The sequence below is a fragment of the Cebus imitator genome, unplaced genomic scaffold, assembly GCF_001604975.1.
Source record: "Cebus imitator isolate Cc_AM_T3 unplaced genomic scaffold, Cebus_imitator-1.0 Scaffold23, whole genome shotgun sequence".
Classification (NCBI taxonomy): domain Eukaryota; kingdom Metazoa; phylum Chordata; class Mammalia; order Primates; family Cebidae; genus Cebus; species Cebus imitator.
The window spans coordinates 9,655,025-9,672,892 of record NW_016107338.1 but is presented as its reverse complement, the minus strand read 5'-3'; the positions used below and the strand labels follow the sequence as shown (position 1 = coordinate 9,672,892).

The 17,868-nt window shown below is 38.3% G+C and overlaps 1 protein-coding gene across 6 annotated transcripts in view; it reads right to left on the bottom strand.

Moving 5' to 3' along the window:
• Positions 1–17,868, bottom strand: part of VPS54 (VPS54 subunit of GARP complex) — a 126,018-nt gene that overhangs the window by 8,655 nt on the left and 99,495 nt on the right. For all 6 annotated transcript variants that reach the window (XM_017522147.2, XM_017522151.2, XM_017522150.2 and 3 more), the window contains one exon: positions 25–132. In XM_017522147.2, the coding sequence (XP_017377636.1) occupies positions 25–132 (108 nt within the window). The remainder of the gene's footprint in view (positions 1–24; positions 133–17,868) is intronic.

Here is a 17,868-nt window from a genome sequence, read left to right as displayed (position 1 = left end):
GTTTTAGGAATTACTTATACCCACCTGTGTTTGTTCTTCTGGAAGGAGATCAAATATAGCTTCATGCATTTTTGTCATTTGCTTACAAATATTCCTGAAACAGGCAGAAGGAACGGGAGCCTTCACCTCATACTGGTAGGAAAAAAATGAGAATTATGTGCATGTCCTCTGAATTGAATATCGTCTCCACCATTCCCAGAGACATACATATATTTACTATCCCTTCACATATCCAATTCTGGTATAGTACTGTAGCTTCCACTTTTCAAATGTGATTTGCACTACTCATACAAATCTTGAGAACATTTCATTCAAAACCTTAATCCATTTGGAAGAAGCTAAACTAGCTTAGTGGCTAAGAACACAGGCTGCTTCCAATCTTAAAACAGACTGCTGGGTTCAGATCCCAACTCCTCCAATTCTAAGCTTTGTGATGTTGGGCAAGTTACTTAATTTCTCTATCTCAAAGGGCTGCTGTGAGGATTAAAAAAAGAGGACTCATAAAAACACAAAACAGTGCTTGATACAAAATACTCAAAAAACTGTCAGCTAGTAATATGGCTCAATATACAATGTAGCCCCTCCAAATAAATATTATGTTTTAAACATGAATTTAAAAATTAGCCGGGGTGTGATGGCAGGTGCCTGCAATCCCAGCTACTCAGGAGACTGAGATAGGAGAATCACTTGAACCTGGGAGGCAGAGGTTGCAGTGAGCCGAGATATTGTGCCACTGCACTCCAGCCTGGGTGACAAGAGTGAAACTGTCTCAAAAAAGAGAATGTGGAATCATACAATATGTGGCTTGTAACTGGCTGCTTTCCCTAAACATAATGCTTTTGTTTATGAATGAATGGGTACTTCATTTCTTTTTTATTTTTATTTATTTAGTTGTTTGTTAGTTATTTTTAGAGATAGTATCTCACTCTGTTACCCAGGCTAATGTGCAGTGGTATGATCATAGCCCACTGTAACCTGGAACTCCTGGGCTCAAGCAATCCTTCCACTTTAGCCTTCTGAGTAGCTAGGACTACAAGCACGCACTACCACACCCAGCTTAAGCACTTCAATCCTTTTTATGGCTAAATCACATTCAGTTTATGGACATACCACATTTTGTTTATCCTTTCATCAACTGATGGACATCTGGGTTGATTCCACTTTTTGGTTATTATGAATAATGCTATTAAGAACATTCATGTACAGGTTTTTGTGTGGACAAATGTTTTCAATACACTTGGGTATATACCTAGTAGTAGAATTACTGGATCATATGGTAACTTCATGTTTAATCTTTTGAGGAAATGCCAAACTGCTTTCCAAACTAGCTGCACCATTTTATAATATCACTAGAAATGTATGCAGGTTTTAATTTATTCTCCACATCCTCATCAACACTTGCTATTTTTTTTAATTTTAGCATCCTAATAAGTATAAAGTATTATTTATGGTAACATCCTCTTAACCACCCCCTCTACTGGGTTGAATAGTGTCCCCTCAAAATTCATGTCCACCTGGTACCTCATGAGGTCATAATGGATTAGAGTGGGACCTAAACCCACTGACTGGTATCTTTATACAAGAAAGAAATTCAGACACAGAGACACACACAGAGTCAAGGCAACCATGTGAAGATAAGGCAGAGATACCAGCACAAGGCAACTACAAGCCAAGGAATGCCAAGGACTGACAACAACCACCTGAAGCAGGAAAGAAGCAGGGAAGAATTCTTCCCAGGAGCCTTCAGAGGGAGCAGAGCCTGGACCACACCTTCATTTCAGACTTCTAGGCTCCAGATTGGGAAAAGAACAAACTTCTGTTATTTTAAGTCACCCAATTTGTGGTAATTTATTATGGCAGCCCTAAAAACCTAAGATATTCCCCCAAACCTTCATTCACCCCTGCTTTTCCTAAAGGTACTATTCTTTCCATATTACCTTTATAGTCACCTAAATTCCAGATTGTACTTCTTTACTCTCAATTTATAAAATTTGGTTGCTGACACCATCTAACTACCTTCCTCTACTAACTGTATAACACTCGTCTGAAAGTGTGTATATATGTACGAGTGTGTGTGTGTTTGTGAGTATGTACGTATTTTTGAATGAATGCATCAGATTCACTACTACCTGGAGTATACAAAGATGAATCAATGACAGTCCCTTTGGAGAGATAGCTATCTAAGAGCTGGTTAGTGTTCCAAAAAGCAGACAATGAATGCTATAGGAACTCAAGTGAAGAACATTTAGACAATGATGTCTAATGGCTTCCCGAGCTGCATACCTGAGCTGTGCAGTCTTCAAAGGGAAAAAAGCAGGTGAAAGTATTCCAAAAAAAGGACATACCATATCGTCTCAAGTATGTTTTATATACTATTTGATTAATACTTCCAAAGTACAATTCCAGTCATATGATTCATTCATTAAAAAACTTCTGGGTCCTACTTTTATTTAAAATTTAGAAAGCTGCAAATAGAACATTGCTACTACCTTAACAATACAAAACTGAGATAATCTATAAAATCATAATTTTTCTTGAATCCATCAAAGAACAGAGATTGGGGGAACCAAGGGAACTAATTCTGAAGACGGAGAAGGCCCTCTGAGGAGAGATGATACACAGAAACTGTCCACTTTTGGCAGAGCATAAAAAGAAGAGGTAACCACAAGAGAAGCAACTAAGAAGAAAATAACATTTTAACAAATTCCTAAAGGCCAAACATGGGCTAAAACATATTTAGGATAATTGAAAACCCTAGCCACAAGGGGAATTTGCACTCATGCAGAAGAATTTTATTCCACGACCTCCAGGAGGTACTCAGAAGAAACAGGAGGATCAAAGGCAGAAGACCATATAGATCCACTCTCAATAGCAGTTTTCAGGAGGTGATTAGTTGCCACAAGGGAATAGAAACAAATGCCATCAATTTCCCCCAAACCCTATTCTCATACAAAGCAAAAGGCCTGTCACTGAGAAGGGGCAGCAAACTCTAACCACTGGGGTCACTGTGTGAACGCAGGAACAAAATATGCCTGCTCCTGGGCTGGGCACGGTGGCTCACACCTGTAATACCAGCACTTTGGGAGGCCAAGGCAGGTGGACCGCCTGGGGTCAGGAATTTGAGACCAGCCTGGCCAACATGGTGAAACACCATCTCTACTAAAAATACAAAAATAGCTGGGCATGGTGGTGCATACCTCTAATCCTAGCTACTCAGGAGGCTGAGGCAGAAGAATTGCTTGAACCCAGGAGGCAGAGGTTGTAGTAAGCTGAAATCATGCCATTGCACTCCAGCCTGGGCGACAAAAGTGAAACTCCTCAAACAAAACAAAAAACCATGCCTGCTCCTGAAAGAAGGGAAAAAAGCACCTAAAGTCCAAGATCTTGCACCAATCAAAGCAGAGGTTGCCAGCAGAAGTATGGGTTCCATATTTAGGACCCAGGTACACAGGCTCTACCTAAGATGGACACCAGACAAGAAGAACAAATATTTCCCCTATCACCCTTAAGAGTCCAGCACTGAGGCTCTGTTATGCAGGTGTAGGTGTACAGAGATGACTGAAACATGACGGTGAAACAAACACTGAGAAAAAACCTTAAACAACACCTCAGGCCCTACATTAAACATAAGGTAATAGCTGCCTGCTACTGAAGGAGTTGGAAGCCTTGGGTGTACTAACGATAACAATAGCAACAACCAAACAGAAACCTAGCTTGGTTATTGAATAATTAGATTCAATCGGTAACAAAAACAGCCTGAGAGAAGAGGCATGTCCATCTCCACGCTTAAACACTATCTACCTCACAGTCTCTACTATTCTTCTACATACAAGGTTCAGCAAAATTACAAAATACACAAAAAAGTAAATATCCCACTGTCAAGAAATAAAGCAACCAACAGAAACAGACTCAGAGATAATCCAGATGTTGAAATGATCAGAGGGAGAAAGAAAAGTAACTGATTAGGCCAGGGGCAGCAGCTCACACCTATAATCCCAGCACTTTGGGAGGCTGAAGTGGCTGGATCACCTGAGGTCAGGAGTTCAGACCAGCCTGGCGAACATGGCAAAACCCCATCTCTACTAAATACACAAAAATTAGCTGGGTGTGTTGGCGCATGCCGATGATCCCTCCTACTCCAGAGGCTGAGACACAAGAATCACTTAAAGCCAGGAGGCGGAGGTTGCAGTGAGCTGAGATCGCTCCACTGCACTCCAGCCTGGATGAAAGAACAAGACTCTGTCTCAAAAACAAAACAAAAAATAAAGTAAAATAAAAAATAAAATAACTGATTAACATGTTAAAGGATCTAATGAAACAGAAATCTCAAAACAGAAAATGAAACTGTAAAAAAGGAAACACATACAACAGGACCAAGAAGCACAGAAGAAACTAAAGCATGATCAAAAACACAAAACTTAGACACATCAGAGTCAAACTGCTGAAAATTAAAGACAATATTTAGAAAGCTAGAGTGAAAAGAGACCTTACAAAGTAATGTCTCAGGAACAAAGAATGACAGCAGACTTCTTGTTGAAAATGGTGCAAGCCAGAAGACAACGGACCTGAATTCTAAATCTAGCAAAAAATCTCTGAAAAATGAAGAGGAAATATAGCCTTTTTCAAACAAAAACTGAGGCAATTCATTGCTGGAAGGTATATATACAAGAAATATTAACTGAATGTTTTCAGGCAGAAGAGTATGGTATTGGATGGATCCAAGCAAAGTAACAAAGAGCTCCAAAAATTTACCCTCATTTTTCGTAAAAATGAGGATAAACATGTAAGGCATTGTTTTCCTCATTTTTATCACCTTAAAAGATAACTGACAGTCTAAAGCAAAAATAGTGGCAAGGTATCACGGATTTTATAAAATACGTAGAAGTAAAATGCATGACAACAATGGCACACAATAGGAGAGAGAGACAACAGGTATCCTGCCATAAAGTTCTTATACAATCAGGGAAGTAATACAATCATATTATTTAAAGGTAGACTTATAATCCCTAGAGCAGCCACTAGAAACAAACACAGAAACAAAGTACACCAATTTTAAAGATTAAACAAAATGAAACTATAAAAAACCATTTAATCCTACTTCTGGGCAAGATGGCCGAATAGGAACAGCTCTGGTCTGTAGCTCCCAGTGAGATCAACTCAGAAGGCAGGTGATTTCTGCATTTCCAACTGAGGTACCTAGCTCATCTCATTGGGACTGGTTAGACAGTGGGTGCAGCTCATGAAAGGTGAGCAGAAGCAGGGTGGGCTGTCACCTCACCAGGGAAGAGCAAGGGGTCAGGGAATACCCTCTGCTAGCCAAGGGGAGCCACGAGGGGTTGTGCCGTAAAAAACAGTGTATTCTGACTCAGGTATTACATGCTTCCCAGGGCCTTCACCACCGACAGACCAGGAGATTCTCTCCAGTGCCTACCTGCCAGGGCCCTGGGTTTCAAGCACAAAACTGGGCAGCTATTTGGGCAGACACCAAGCTAGCTACAGGAGTTTTTTACTCATACCCCAGTGGGACCAGGAAATCGAGACTCTTCACTCCCCTGAAAAGGGGTCTGAAGCCAGGAAGCCAAGTGGTCTAGCTCAGTGGATCCCACCCCCACTGAGCCCAGCAAGCTAAGATCCACTGGCTTGACATTCTCTTTGTTGCCGGCACAGTAGTCTGAAGTTGATTTGGAACACTAAAGCTTGGTGGGGGGAGGGGTGTCCGCTATTACTGAGGCTTGAGTAGGCAGTTTTCCCCTCACACTGTAAACAAAGCTGCTGGAAGATTCGAAATGGACAGCGCCCACTGCAGCTCAGCAAAGCTGCTATAGCCAGATTGCCTCTCTAGAGTCCTCCTCTCTGGGCAGGGCATCTCTAAAAGAAAGGCAGCAGCCTCAGTCAGGGGCTTATAGATAAAACTCCCATCTCCCTGGGACAGAGCACCTTGGGGAAGGAGCAGCTATGAGCCCAGCTTTAGCAGACTTAAATATTCCTGCCTCCTGGCTCTGAAGAGAGCAGTAGATCTCCCAGCACAGTGCTTGAGTTCTGCTAAGGGACAGACTGCCTCCTCAAGTGGGTCACTGGCCCCTGTTCCTCCTGAATAGGAGACACCTCCAAGCAGGGGTTGACAGATACCTCATACAGGAGAGCTCCGGCTGGCATATGGCAGGTGCCCCTCTGGGACAAAGCTTCCAGAGGAAGGAAAAGGCAGCAATCCTTGCTGTTCTGCAGCCTCTGCTGGTGATACAGGGAAACGGCATCTGGAGTGGACCTCCAGCAAACCCTAGCAGACCTGCAGCAGAGGGGCCTGACTATTAGAAGGAAAACTAACGAACAGAAAGTAGTAGCATCAGCATCAACTAAAAGGATGTCAACACAGAAACTCCATCTGAAGCTCACCAACATCAAAGACCAAAGGTAGATAAATCCACGAAGATGGGAAAAACCAGCGCAAAAAGACTGAAAATTCCAAAAACCAGAACGCCTCTTCTCCTCCAAAGGAACATAACTCCTCCTCGGCAAGGAAATAAAACTGGACAGAGAATGAGTTTGACGAATTGACAGAAGTAGGCTTCAGAAGGTGGATAATAACAAACTCCTCCAAGCTAAAGGAACATGTTCTAAACAAATGCAAGGAAGCTAAGAATCTTAAAAAAAGGTTAGAGGAATTGCTAACTAGAATAACCAGTTTAGAGAACATAAATGACCCGATGGACCTGAAAAACACAGCAAGAACTTCATGAGGCATACAAAAGTATCAATAGCTGAATTGATCAAGGGGAAGAAAGGATATCAGTGACTGAAGACCAACTTACTTAAATAAAGCATGAAGACAAGGTTAGAGAAAAAAGAATGAAAAGAATCAGAGCCTCCAAGAAATATGGGACTATGTGAAAAGTCTATGTGTACCTGAAAGTGACAGGGAGGTGGAACCAAGTTGGAAAACACTCTCAGGATATTATCCAGGAGAACTTCCCCAACCTAGCAAGATTGGCCAACATTAAAATCCAGGATATACAGAGAACTCCACAGAGATACTCCTCAAGAAGAGCAATCCCAAGACACAATCTCCAGATTCACCAAGGTTGAAATGAAGGAAAAAATGTTAAGAGCAGCCAGACACAAAGGTGGGTTACCCACAAAGGGAAGGCCATCAGATTAACAGTGGATCTCTCTGCAGAAACCCTACAAGCCAGAAGAGAGTGGGGGCCAATATTCAACATTCTTAAAGAATTTTCAACCCAGAATTTCATATCCAGCCAAACTAAGCTTCAAAAGTGAAGGAGAAATAAAATCCTTTGCAGAAAAGCAAGTAGTGAGAGATTTTGTCACCACCAGGCCTGCCTTACAAGAGCTCCTGAAGGAAGTACTAAACATGGAAAGAAATAACTGGTACCAGCGATTGCAAAAACATACCAAATCATATAGACCATCGATACTATGATGAAACTGTATCAACTAATGGGCAAAATAACCAGCTAGCATCATAATGTCAGGGTCAAATTCACATATAACAACATTAACCTTAAATGTAAATGGGTTAATGCCCCAATCAAAAGACACAGGCTGGCAAATTGGATAAAGAGTCAGGACCCATCGCTGTGCTGTATTCAAGAGACCCAACTCATATGCAAAGACATATATGGGCTCAAAATAAAGGGATGGAGGAAGATTTACCAAGCAAATGAAAAGCAGCTGCAATCCTGGTCTCTGATAAAACAAACCTGAAACCAACAAAGATCAAAAAAGACAAAGAAGAGCACTACATAATGGTAAAGGGATCAATGCAACAAGAAGAGTTAACTATCCTAAATATATTTGCACCCAATGCAGGAGCACACAAATTCATAAAGCAAGTTCTTAAAGGCCTACTAAGAGACTTAGACTTCCCCACGATAATAGTGGGAGACTTTAACAGCCCACTGTCAATATCAGATCAACGAGACAGAAAATTAACAAGTATATTCAGGACTTGAACTCACCTCTGGACCAAGTAGACCTAATAGACATCTACAGAACTCACCACCCCAAATTGACAGAATATAAATTCTTTTCAGCACCATATTGCACTTATTCTAAAACTGACCACATAATTGGAAGTAAAACATTCCTCAGCAAAGGCAAAAGAATGGAAATCGTAACAAACAGTCTTTCAGATCACAGTGTAATCAAATTAGAACTCAGGATTAAGAAAGTCACTCAAAACCACACAACTACATGGAAACTGGGCAACCTGCTCCTGAATGACTACTGGGTAAATAACAAAATGAAGGCAGAAATAAGTTCTTTGAGATAAATGAGAACAAAGACACAAGCTACCAGAATCTCTGGGACACAGTTAAAGCAGTGTCTAGAGAGAAATTTATAGCACTAAATGCCCACAAGAGAAAGTGGAAAAGATCTAAAACTGACACCCTGACATCACAAAAGAGCTGGAGAAGCAAGAGCAAACAAATTCAAAAGCTAGCAGACGACAAGAAATAACTAATATCAGAGCAGAACTGAGAGACTGAGGCAATAAAAGACCCTTCAAAAAAATCAATGAATTCAGGAGCTGGTTTTTCAAAAAGATCAACAAAATAGATAGACTGCTAGCCAGACTAATAAAGAAGGAAAGAGAGAAGAATCAAATAGACACAATAAAAAATGATAAAGGGAATATCACCACTGATCCCACAGAAATACAAACTACCATCAGAGAATACTATAAACACCTCTATAAAATAATCTAGAAAATAGAGAAGAAAAGAATTTCTGGACACAAACACCCTCCCAACACTAAACGAGAAAGAAGTTGAATACCTGAATAGACTGATAACAAGTTCGGAAATTGGGGCAGCAATTAATAGCCTACCAACCAAAAAAAGCTCAGGAACAGATGGATTCACAGCCAATTTTACCAGAGGTACAAAGAGGAGCTGGTACCATTCCTTCGGAAACTATTCCAAGCAATAGGAAAAGAGGGACTCCTCCCTAACTCATTGTATAAGGCCAGCATGATCCTGAGACCAAAACCTGGCAGAGATGCAACAAAAAAAGAAAATTTCAGGCCAATATCCCTGATGAACATCAATGCAAAAATCCTCAATAAAATACTAGCAAACCAAATCTAGCAGCACATCAAAAAGCTTATCCACCACAATCAAGCCTGGAATGCAAGGCTGGTTCAACATATGGAAATCAGTAAATGTAATGTATCACATAAACAGAAGCAATGAGAAAAAAACCACAATTATCTCAATAGATGCAGAAAAGGCCATTGACAAAATTCAACAACTCTTAATGCTAAAAACTCTCAAGAAACTAGGTATATTACCCCAAAACCTAAAATGCAATAAAATAAATAAATGGGGAAAAAAAAAAAAGAAACTAGGTATTGATGGAACATACCTCAAAATAGTAAGAGTTATTTATGACAAACCCACAGCCAATATCATACTGAATGGGCAAAAGCTGGAAGCATTCCCTTTGAAAACTGGCACAAGACAAGGATGCCCTCTCTCACCACTCCTATCCAACATAGTATTGGAAGTTCTGGCCAGGGCAATCAGGCAAGAGAAAGAAATAAAGCATATTCAAGAGGAAGAGAAAAAGTCAAATTGTCTCTGTTTGCAGATGACATGATTGTATATATAGAAAAAACCATTGTCTCAGCCGAAAATCTCTTTAAGCTGATAAGCAACTTCAGCAAAGTCTCAGAATACAAAATCAACAGGCAAAAATCACAAGCATTCGTATACACCAAGAATAGACAAACAGAGAGCCAAATCATGAGTGAACTCCCATTCACAATTGCTACAAAGAGAATAACATACTTAGGAATAAAACTTACAAGGGATATGAAGGACCTCTTCAAGAACTACAAACCACTGCTCACAGAAATAAGAGAGGACACAAACAAATAGAAAAACATTCCATGCTCAAGGATAGGAAGAATTAATATCATGAAAATGGCCATAGTGCCCAAAGCAATTTACAGATTCAATGCTATCCCCATCAAGCTACCACTGACTTTCTTCACAGAATTAGAAAAATCTACTTTGAATTCCTTATTTAACCGAAAAGGAGCCCATATAGTCAAGACAATCCTAAGCAAAAAGAACAAAGCTGGAGGCTTCATGCTACCTGACTTCAAACTATACTACAAGGCTACGGGAACCAAAACACCATGGTACTGGTATCAAAACAGATACACAGACCAGTGGAACAGAACAGAGGCCTTAGAAGTAATATCACACATCTGCAACCAACTGATCTTTGACAAACCAGACAAAAACAAGCAATGGGGAAAGGATTCCCTATTTAATAAATAATGTTGGGAAAACTGGCTAGCCATATGCAGAAAACTGAAACTGGAACACTTCCTTACACCTTATACAAAAATTAACTCAAGATGGATTAAAGACTTAAACATAAGACCCAAAACCATAAAAACCCTAGAAGACAACTGAGGCAATACCATTCAGGACATAGACATGGGCAAAGACTTCATGATGAAAACACCAAAAGCAATGACAACAAAAGCCAAAATTGACAGATGGAACCTAATTAAACTAAACAGCTTCTGCACAGCAAAAGAAACTATCATCAGAGTGAGCAGGCAACCTACAGAATGGGAGAACATTTTTGCAATCTACCCATCTGACAAAGGGCTAATATCCAGGATCTATAAAGAACTTAAATTTACAAGAGAAAAACAAAGAACTGCATCAAAAAGTGGGTGAAGAATATGAACAGACACTTTTGAAGACATTTATGCCACCAACAAATATGAAAAAAAGCTCATTACTGATCGTTAGAGAAATGCAAACCAAAACCACAATGAGATACCATCTCACACTAGTTAGAATGGCACTCATTAAAAACTCAGGAAACAGATGCTCGAGAGGATGTGGAGAAATAGGAATGCTTTTACACTGTTGGTGGGAGTGTAAATTAGTTCAACCATTTTGGAAGACAGTGTGGTGATTCCTCAAGGATCTAGAACCAGAAATACCATGTGACTCAGCAATTCCATTACTGGGTATACACCCAAAAGATTATAAATCATTCTACTATAAAGACTCATGCACACGTATATTTACGCAGCACTGTTCACAAGAGCAAAGACTTGGAACCAACCCAAATGCTCATCAATAACAGACTGGTTAAAGAAAATGTGGCACATATACACCATGGAATTCTATGCAGCCATAAAAAAGGATGGGTTCATGTCCTTTGCAGGGACATGAATGAAGCTAGAAATCATCATTCTCAGCAAACTAACACAAGAACAGAAAACCAAACACCGCATATTCTTACTCGTAAGTGGGAGTTGAACAATAAGAACACATGGACACAGGGAAGGGAACATCACACACTGGGGTCTGTCAGGGGTTGGGGGGCTAGGAGAGTGATAGTATTAAGAGAAATACCTAATGTAGATGATGGGTTGATGGATGCAGCAAACCATCATAGAACATGTATGCCTATGTAACAAACCTGCACATTCTGCACATGTATCCCAGAACTTAAAATATATATTTTAAAAAGGGAAAAAAATTAATCTGAAAAAAGAAGGGAAAACTGGTCAAAGAAGGAACAAACATAAGATAACTAGCAACATGGCATATTTAAATTCAACTATATAAAAATATTTAAATGGTTTAACAAGTCAATAAGTGACAGCAATTGTCAGATTAAGAGAAAAAAGGCAAGATCCAGCTTCATTCTGGATATAAGAAACTAACTTTAAATATTAAAGCATAGATACGTTAAAAGCAAAAGATAGTAAGAGAAACACCATAAAAACACTATTCAAAAAATTGGAGTGGTTTCATTTGTACTACATAATGTGCACTTCCAAAAAGGGACTATAACCAGGCATAAAAAGGGTATCACAGGCTTTTTGCGGTGGCTCATGCCTCTAATTCCAGCACTTTTCTCCAAGGTGGGCAGATCACTTGAGGTCAGGAATTCGAGACCAGCCTGGCTAACAGAGTGACACCCCATCTCTACTAAAAATACAAAAATTAGCAAGTCGTAGTGGTGGGCATCTGTAATCCCAGCTACTCAGGAGGCTGAGGCAGGACAAACACTTGAAACCAGGAGACGAAGTTTGCAATGAGCCAAGATCGCGCCACTCACTGCACTCCAGCCTGGGAACAGAGCAAGACTCTGTCTCAAAAAAAAAAGAGGGGCACTATCACATAATAAATATTAAAAAAACATAATAATCCTAAATGTGCATGTATCCAGCAATAGAACTTCAAGATACGTATAACAAAACTCACAAAGATCCGAACAGAAAAATAGACAAATTTACAATTATAGTACAAACCAGTGCTCAACTCTTAGTAACTGATAGAACAAGAAGACACAAAATCAGTAAGGACAGAAAAGACCTAAATAACACTACTAACCAACACCACCTAGTTGATATACAGAGAACACTCCACCCAATAAGAGCAAAATATACCTTCTTTTCATGAGCATGTGGAACATTAGCCAAGATATTCTTTGGCCACATTCTAGGCCACAAAAGAAATCCTAGACATAAAATAACTGGAGTCATACAAAATCTGTTTGCTGACCAAAATAGAATTAGACTTGAGATCAAAACAAAGATTGCTGGAAAATCCTAATACATTTCGAAATTAAGTAACAGACTTCCAAACAACCTAAGGCCAAAGAAGAATCACAAGAGCAATTATAAAATATTTTGAATGAAGTAAAAATAAAAGAACAAAGTATCAAAATTTGCAGGACACAACACAAGCAGTATATAAAGGGAAATAGCATCAAATGCTTATATTCAAGAAAGAAAAGAAAATAAAGGTCTCAAATAAAAAATCTGGGCTTTTACCATGAGAAATCAGAAAACAGCTAATTAAATCCAAAGCAAGTTAAAAGAAAAATAATACAGACAAGTGTAGAAAATATCAAAATAATACAGACAGGTGTAGGAAAATATCAAAATAAAAGATCAAAATGTGTGATAAACTAGCCAGAAAGGGGAAGGTGAGGAAGACTTGATAAATTACCATCATTACCAATATAATCAAAGAAAGAGCAGATAATACTACAGATCCTCATTGACATTCAAAGAATAAAGGAATATTAGATACAAGTTGATGCTTCCAAATTAATAACAGATGAAAGGGGTAAATCCATTCAATGAAACAAACTTCCAAAGTGTACTCAAGAAGAACTGGATTACCCACATAGTTCTATACGTATTTGTTTTAAATGAACTTACAGTTAAAAACCTGCCTGAAATAAGAACAAAGACCAAATGGCTTTACTGGTAAATTCTCCCTAAAACTTTGGAAAAAATAATACCAACTCCCCACAAATTCTTCCAGGAAATACAAGAGGAAGAATATTTTCCAACTCATTTTATGAGTCCAGTATTACTCTGATATCAAAATCAAATAGGCACTTCAAAACAAAACAAAAAATCCTATAGACTTATATCCTTCATAATACACACACACACACACACACACACACACACACACACACACACACTTTGTATGAAAGCAAAGCTGGCTCAACATTAAAAAATCAATTAAGGCAATTCCCCTTGACAATCCTAAAGGCAATCTTAAAATATTTAGAAATTAAGAAGATAATTAATTTCCTCAGACTAAGAAAGGCAGATCATATGATCATCTCAACAGATGCACAAAAAAGTATCTGACAAAATTCAACATTTGTTTGTCATACAAACCTCTCAGCAAACTGGAAACATAAAGAAACTTCCTTATCTGGATAAAGAAGCCTATAAAAACCTATAGCTAACATCATACTTAATGGTTAAAGACCAAACATTTTGTCCCAAGATTGGAGAAACCAAGCATATCTGCTTTTACCAATTTTATTTAACATTGTTCTGAAGGTCCTAGCCAATGCCATTAAGCAAGGAAAGGAAATAAAAGACATACAGACTGAAAACGATACAAGATTCTATTTGCAGACAACATGACTGTGTATGCATAAAAATCCCAAAGAATCTACAAAATTGGGACTATAGCTAATACGTGAGTTTAGCAAGAATGCAGGACAAAAAGTTAATACAGAAAAATCTATGGTGTTTTAACATACTAGCACTGAATAACTGGAAACTTAAATCTTATAAAAATATCATTTATAATAGCATCAAAAATCAACAAATACTTAGAGGTAAACCTAATAAAATATGTGCAATAGCTGTTTACTGAAAACTACAAAATTTTGATGAAAGAAATTAAAGATATAAGGAGTAAACAGATAGGCCCAGTGGTGTGTGGCAGACATTTAACGGGCTTTCTGGGAGAAAAGCACTCATTTGTAATATTTGTTGATTTCTGTGGTGTAAATATTCACACCATGGGCAAAGTTACCAGTGTGCTGTTACTGAATGTAGTATTGGGAAGAGATACACAACATAGTTTCTGGCTAGCAGGTGCAATCTGGCTCTGGTACAAAGCTGGATACACTCTGTTTGTGGATCAGAAGACTCAATAACGTCAATTCTCTCCCAAGTGATCTGTATATTCAATGCAATTTCTATCAAAATCTGAGCAGCCTTTTTAGTAGTATTTGATAAGCTGATTTAAAAACTTATAGGAAAAAGCTAAGGACCTAGAATAGCCAAAACAATTTTGAAAAAGAACAATATTAGAGGACTCACATTACCTCCTTTCAAGATTTACAATAATGCTGGAGTAGCTAAGACAGGGTGGTACTGGAACAGAATACAGTCTCAACAGAAAACCAAATGAAAACAGTTGATTGATTTTTAACAAAAGTGCCAATGGAGAAATGACAGTCTTTTTAATAAAAGGTGTTGGAATCATGAAAAATGAACACTGACTTATACTTCAGATTATATATAAATATTAACTAGAAATAACCTAAAACAGTAACATTCTAGAAAAATAATTGGAGAACATCTTGGTAACTTGGGTTATACAAAGATTTCTTGGCCAGGTGTGATGGCTCATGCTTGTAATCCTAGCACTTTAGGAGGCTAAGGCTGTTGGATTACCTGAGGTCAGGAGTTTGAGACCAGCCTGACCAACATGGAGAAACCCTGTCTCTATTAAAAATACAAAATTAGCTGGGTGTGGTGGTGCATGCCTATAATTTCCTGCCTCCAGCTACTCGGGAGGCTGAGGCAGGAGAATCTTTTGAACCTGGGAGGTGGAGGTTGCAGTGAGCAGAGATCACACCATTGCACTCCAGCTTGGGCAAAAAGAGCAAACTCTTGTCTTAAAAATATATATATATTTCTTAGGATGGAACATAGGCAGCATGAACAATAAAAGAAAAAACTAAACTGAATTTCATCAAAATAAAAAATTGCTCTAAGACACTACTAATGAAAAGCCAAGCCATGAACTGGGAGAAAATACTTAGAAATCACACACCTGATAAAGAACTTGTATTGAAGATATATAAGGAACTCATATAAGAAAATGAACAACCCAATATTTTTAAATAAGCAATAAATCTGAACAGACACTTCACCATAGAAAAGATAAGAATGGCAAACAAGCACACAAAAAAGATGCTTAACATATGTCATTATGTAACTTCAAACCGCTATGAGATATCACTCCAAACACACCTACAAGAGGACTAACATTAAAAAATAAAGTGATGGTGAAGAGCACCTGGAACTCTTATACATGGCAATTAAAAAGGCAAAAAGATGCACTTCAGAAAATTTTAGAAAAAATTTTGCAGTTTTTTATAAAGTTTTATATTTCCATAATCCACAATTGCCAATCTTAGTCCAAGGTATTTATACTAAAGAAATGTAAACACATACCTACACGAAGACTGTACATGTATGCTTATAACAGCTAAAAACTAGAGAAAACTCAAATGTCTATCAATTGGTGAATGGATAAACAAATAGTAGTGAATCCATACAATGAATACTACTCTATAATAAAACAAAACAAACGACTGATAAATGCTATAACATCTATGAACATCAAAAACATTATGCTAAATGAAGTATTAATTCTACTTAGAGGATATTCTGGAAAAGGCAAAACTATATAGACAAACATCAGATCAGTAGCTTTCGGAGGCTTAGTATGGGGAGTGAATTGACTAAGAAAGTGCCCAAGATAATGTTTACCAATAATGTTCTATAACTTGCAGTAGTTCTACTATCTGTATTTGTTAAACCATACACTTTGAAAGGGTGAATTTTACGGAGTGTAAATTATACCTCAATAAACCTGATATAAATTACTTAGCTTTCTACTGGTAGTCACAGTTCTCTACTGTCTTTCCACCAGATCTCCCACTCATGTTTGCCCCCTCTGATGCATTAGCCAAATGGAACTATTACCTTTACTATTAATAACAACAACAGCAGACGCACTGCAGTCAGTATTTACGAGAACTTGCTATAGTCAGATACATGATAAAAGGAAAGCAAGTCACATATATTATCTAATTAACACAACCTTATGGCATAGGCTCCACTATTATCCTCATTTAGAGACAGAAACTGAAGCTTAAGGAGAATAATAATTTGCCCAAGGTCCTTCAATAGCTAATATGTGACAAACATGGGCTTTGAACTTAGGTCTACCTGACTCCAAAACCCTGACAATGAATTGCCTTAAGATTTGTACCAACATGTTTGTTTATGCTGTTATCTCAGATATCTCTTCAGCTCAATTTCATTTGCTCTCATCTTATCTATCCTTAAAAGCAAAATTTATATGCATGCCTCATCAATAAGGCTTTCCCAGATCTTCCTCACCAGCTGACAACCATCTCTTCCAAAGCAAAAAAAGCTCCAGCACTAAATTAGTTCCTTATTTATAACACTTTACATATATCCTATATCCTGTCATAGTCATTGATCTACTTCCCCGACTAAATATTTTGCTATTGGAAGACAAGATCAAAAGCTTATTCATCCATGTGTATCCCTGATACCTAACAAAACTTTATATTAATACATAACTTACAGAATGAATGAATAAATGAATGGTGGTTGGAACATTAGCTGTTAGTACAATTAGATATTGTTTCATTCTACCCATGCAAAGGTACCCTTACTTATTAGCTTCTTCTTTTCTTTGAGACAGAGTTTCCCTCTTGCTGCCCAGGCTGGAGTGCAATGGCGCCATCTTGGCTCACTGCAACCTCCACCTCCTGGGCTCAAGTGATTCTTCTGCCTCAGCCTCCCGAGCAGCTAGGATTACAGGCACCCACCACCAAGCCTGGGTAATTTTTTTTTTTGTATTTTTGGTAGAGACGGGGTTTCAACATGTCGGCCAGGCCAGTCTTGAACTCCTGACTTCAAGTGATCTACTTGCCTCGGCCTCCCAAAATGTTGGGACTACAGGAGTGAGCTACCATGCCCAGCCACTTATTAGATTCTTAAAATTAACCTATATGTTACTGTGTCATCCTTCTTTCCTAAAATTACATTTTCAAATAAGAACATGAAAGGTTAAGAACTGAAAGGCAAACTGAAACCAAACACTGTCTGCTATTTTGACATGAATTAAAAACAGGGTCAAACTCCTGAGCAACACATGAAAGCAAATGAACAGGAGTGGCAAAGAGAGACCTGTCAACATAGAAAGAATGTAATATTCCAGAGTAATAGGAAAAGTCATCAATGGAGAAGATAGTAGAGAGAACATTATGTTATAAAAGCCTGACCATATTCTTCAACAGGTCAATGCTATATATATTTTTTAAAATGAGGAGGGGGGGTGTTCTAGTTTATAAGACTTAAGAGACATAATAAACAAATGCAACCTAGAAGCCTTTGTCCAAACAAACTACTATAAAAAGACATTTTTTTTTTTTTTTTTTTTGAGATGGAGTTTCGCTCTTGTTACCCAGGCTGGAGTGCAATGGCGCGACCTC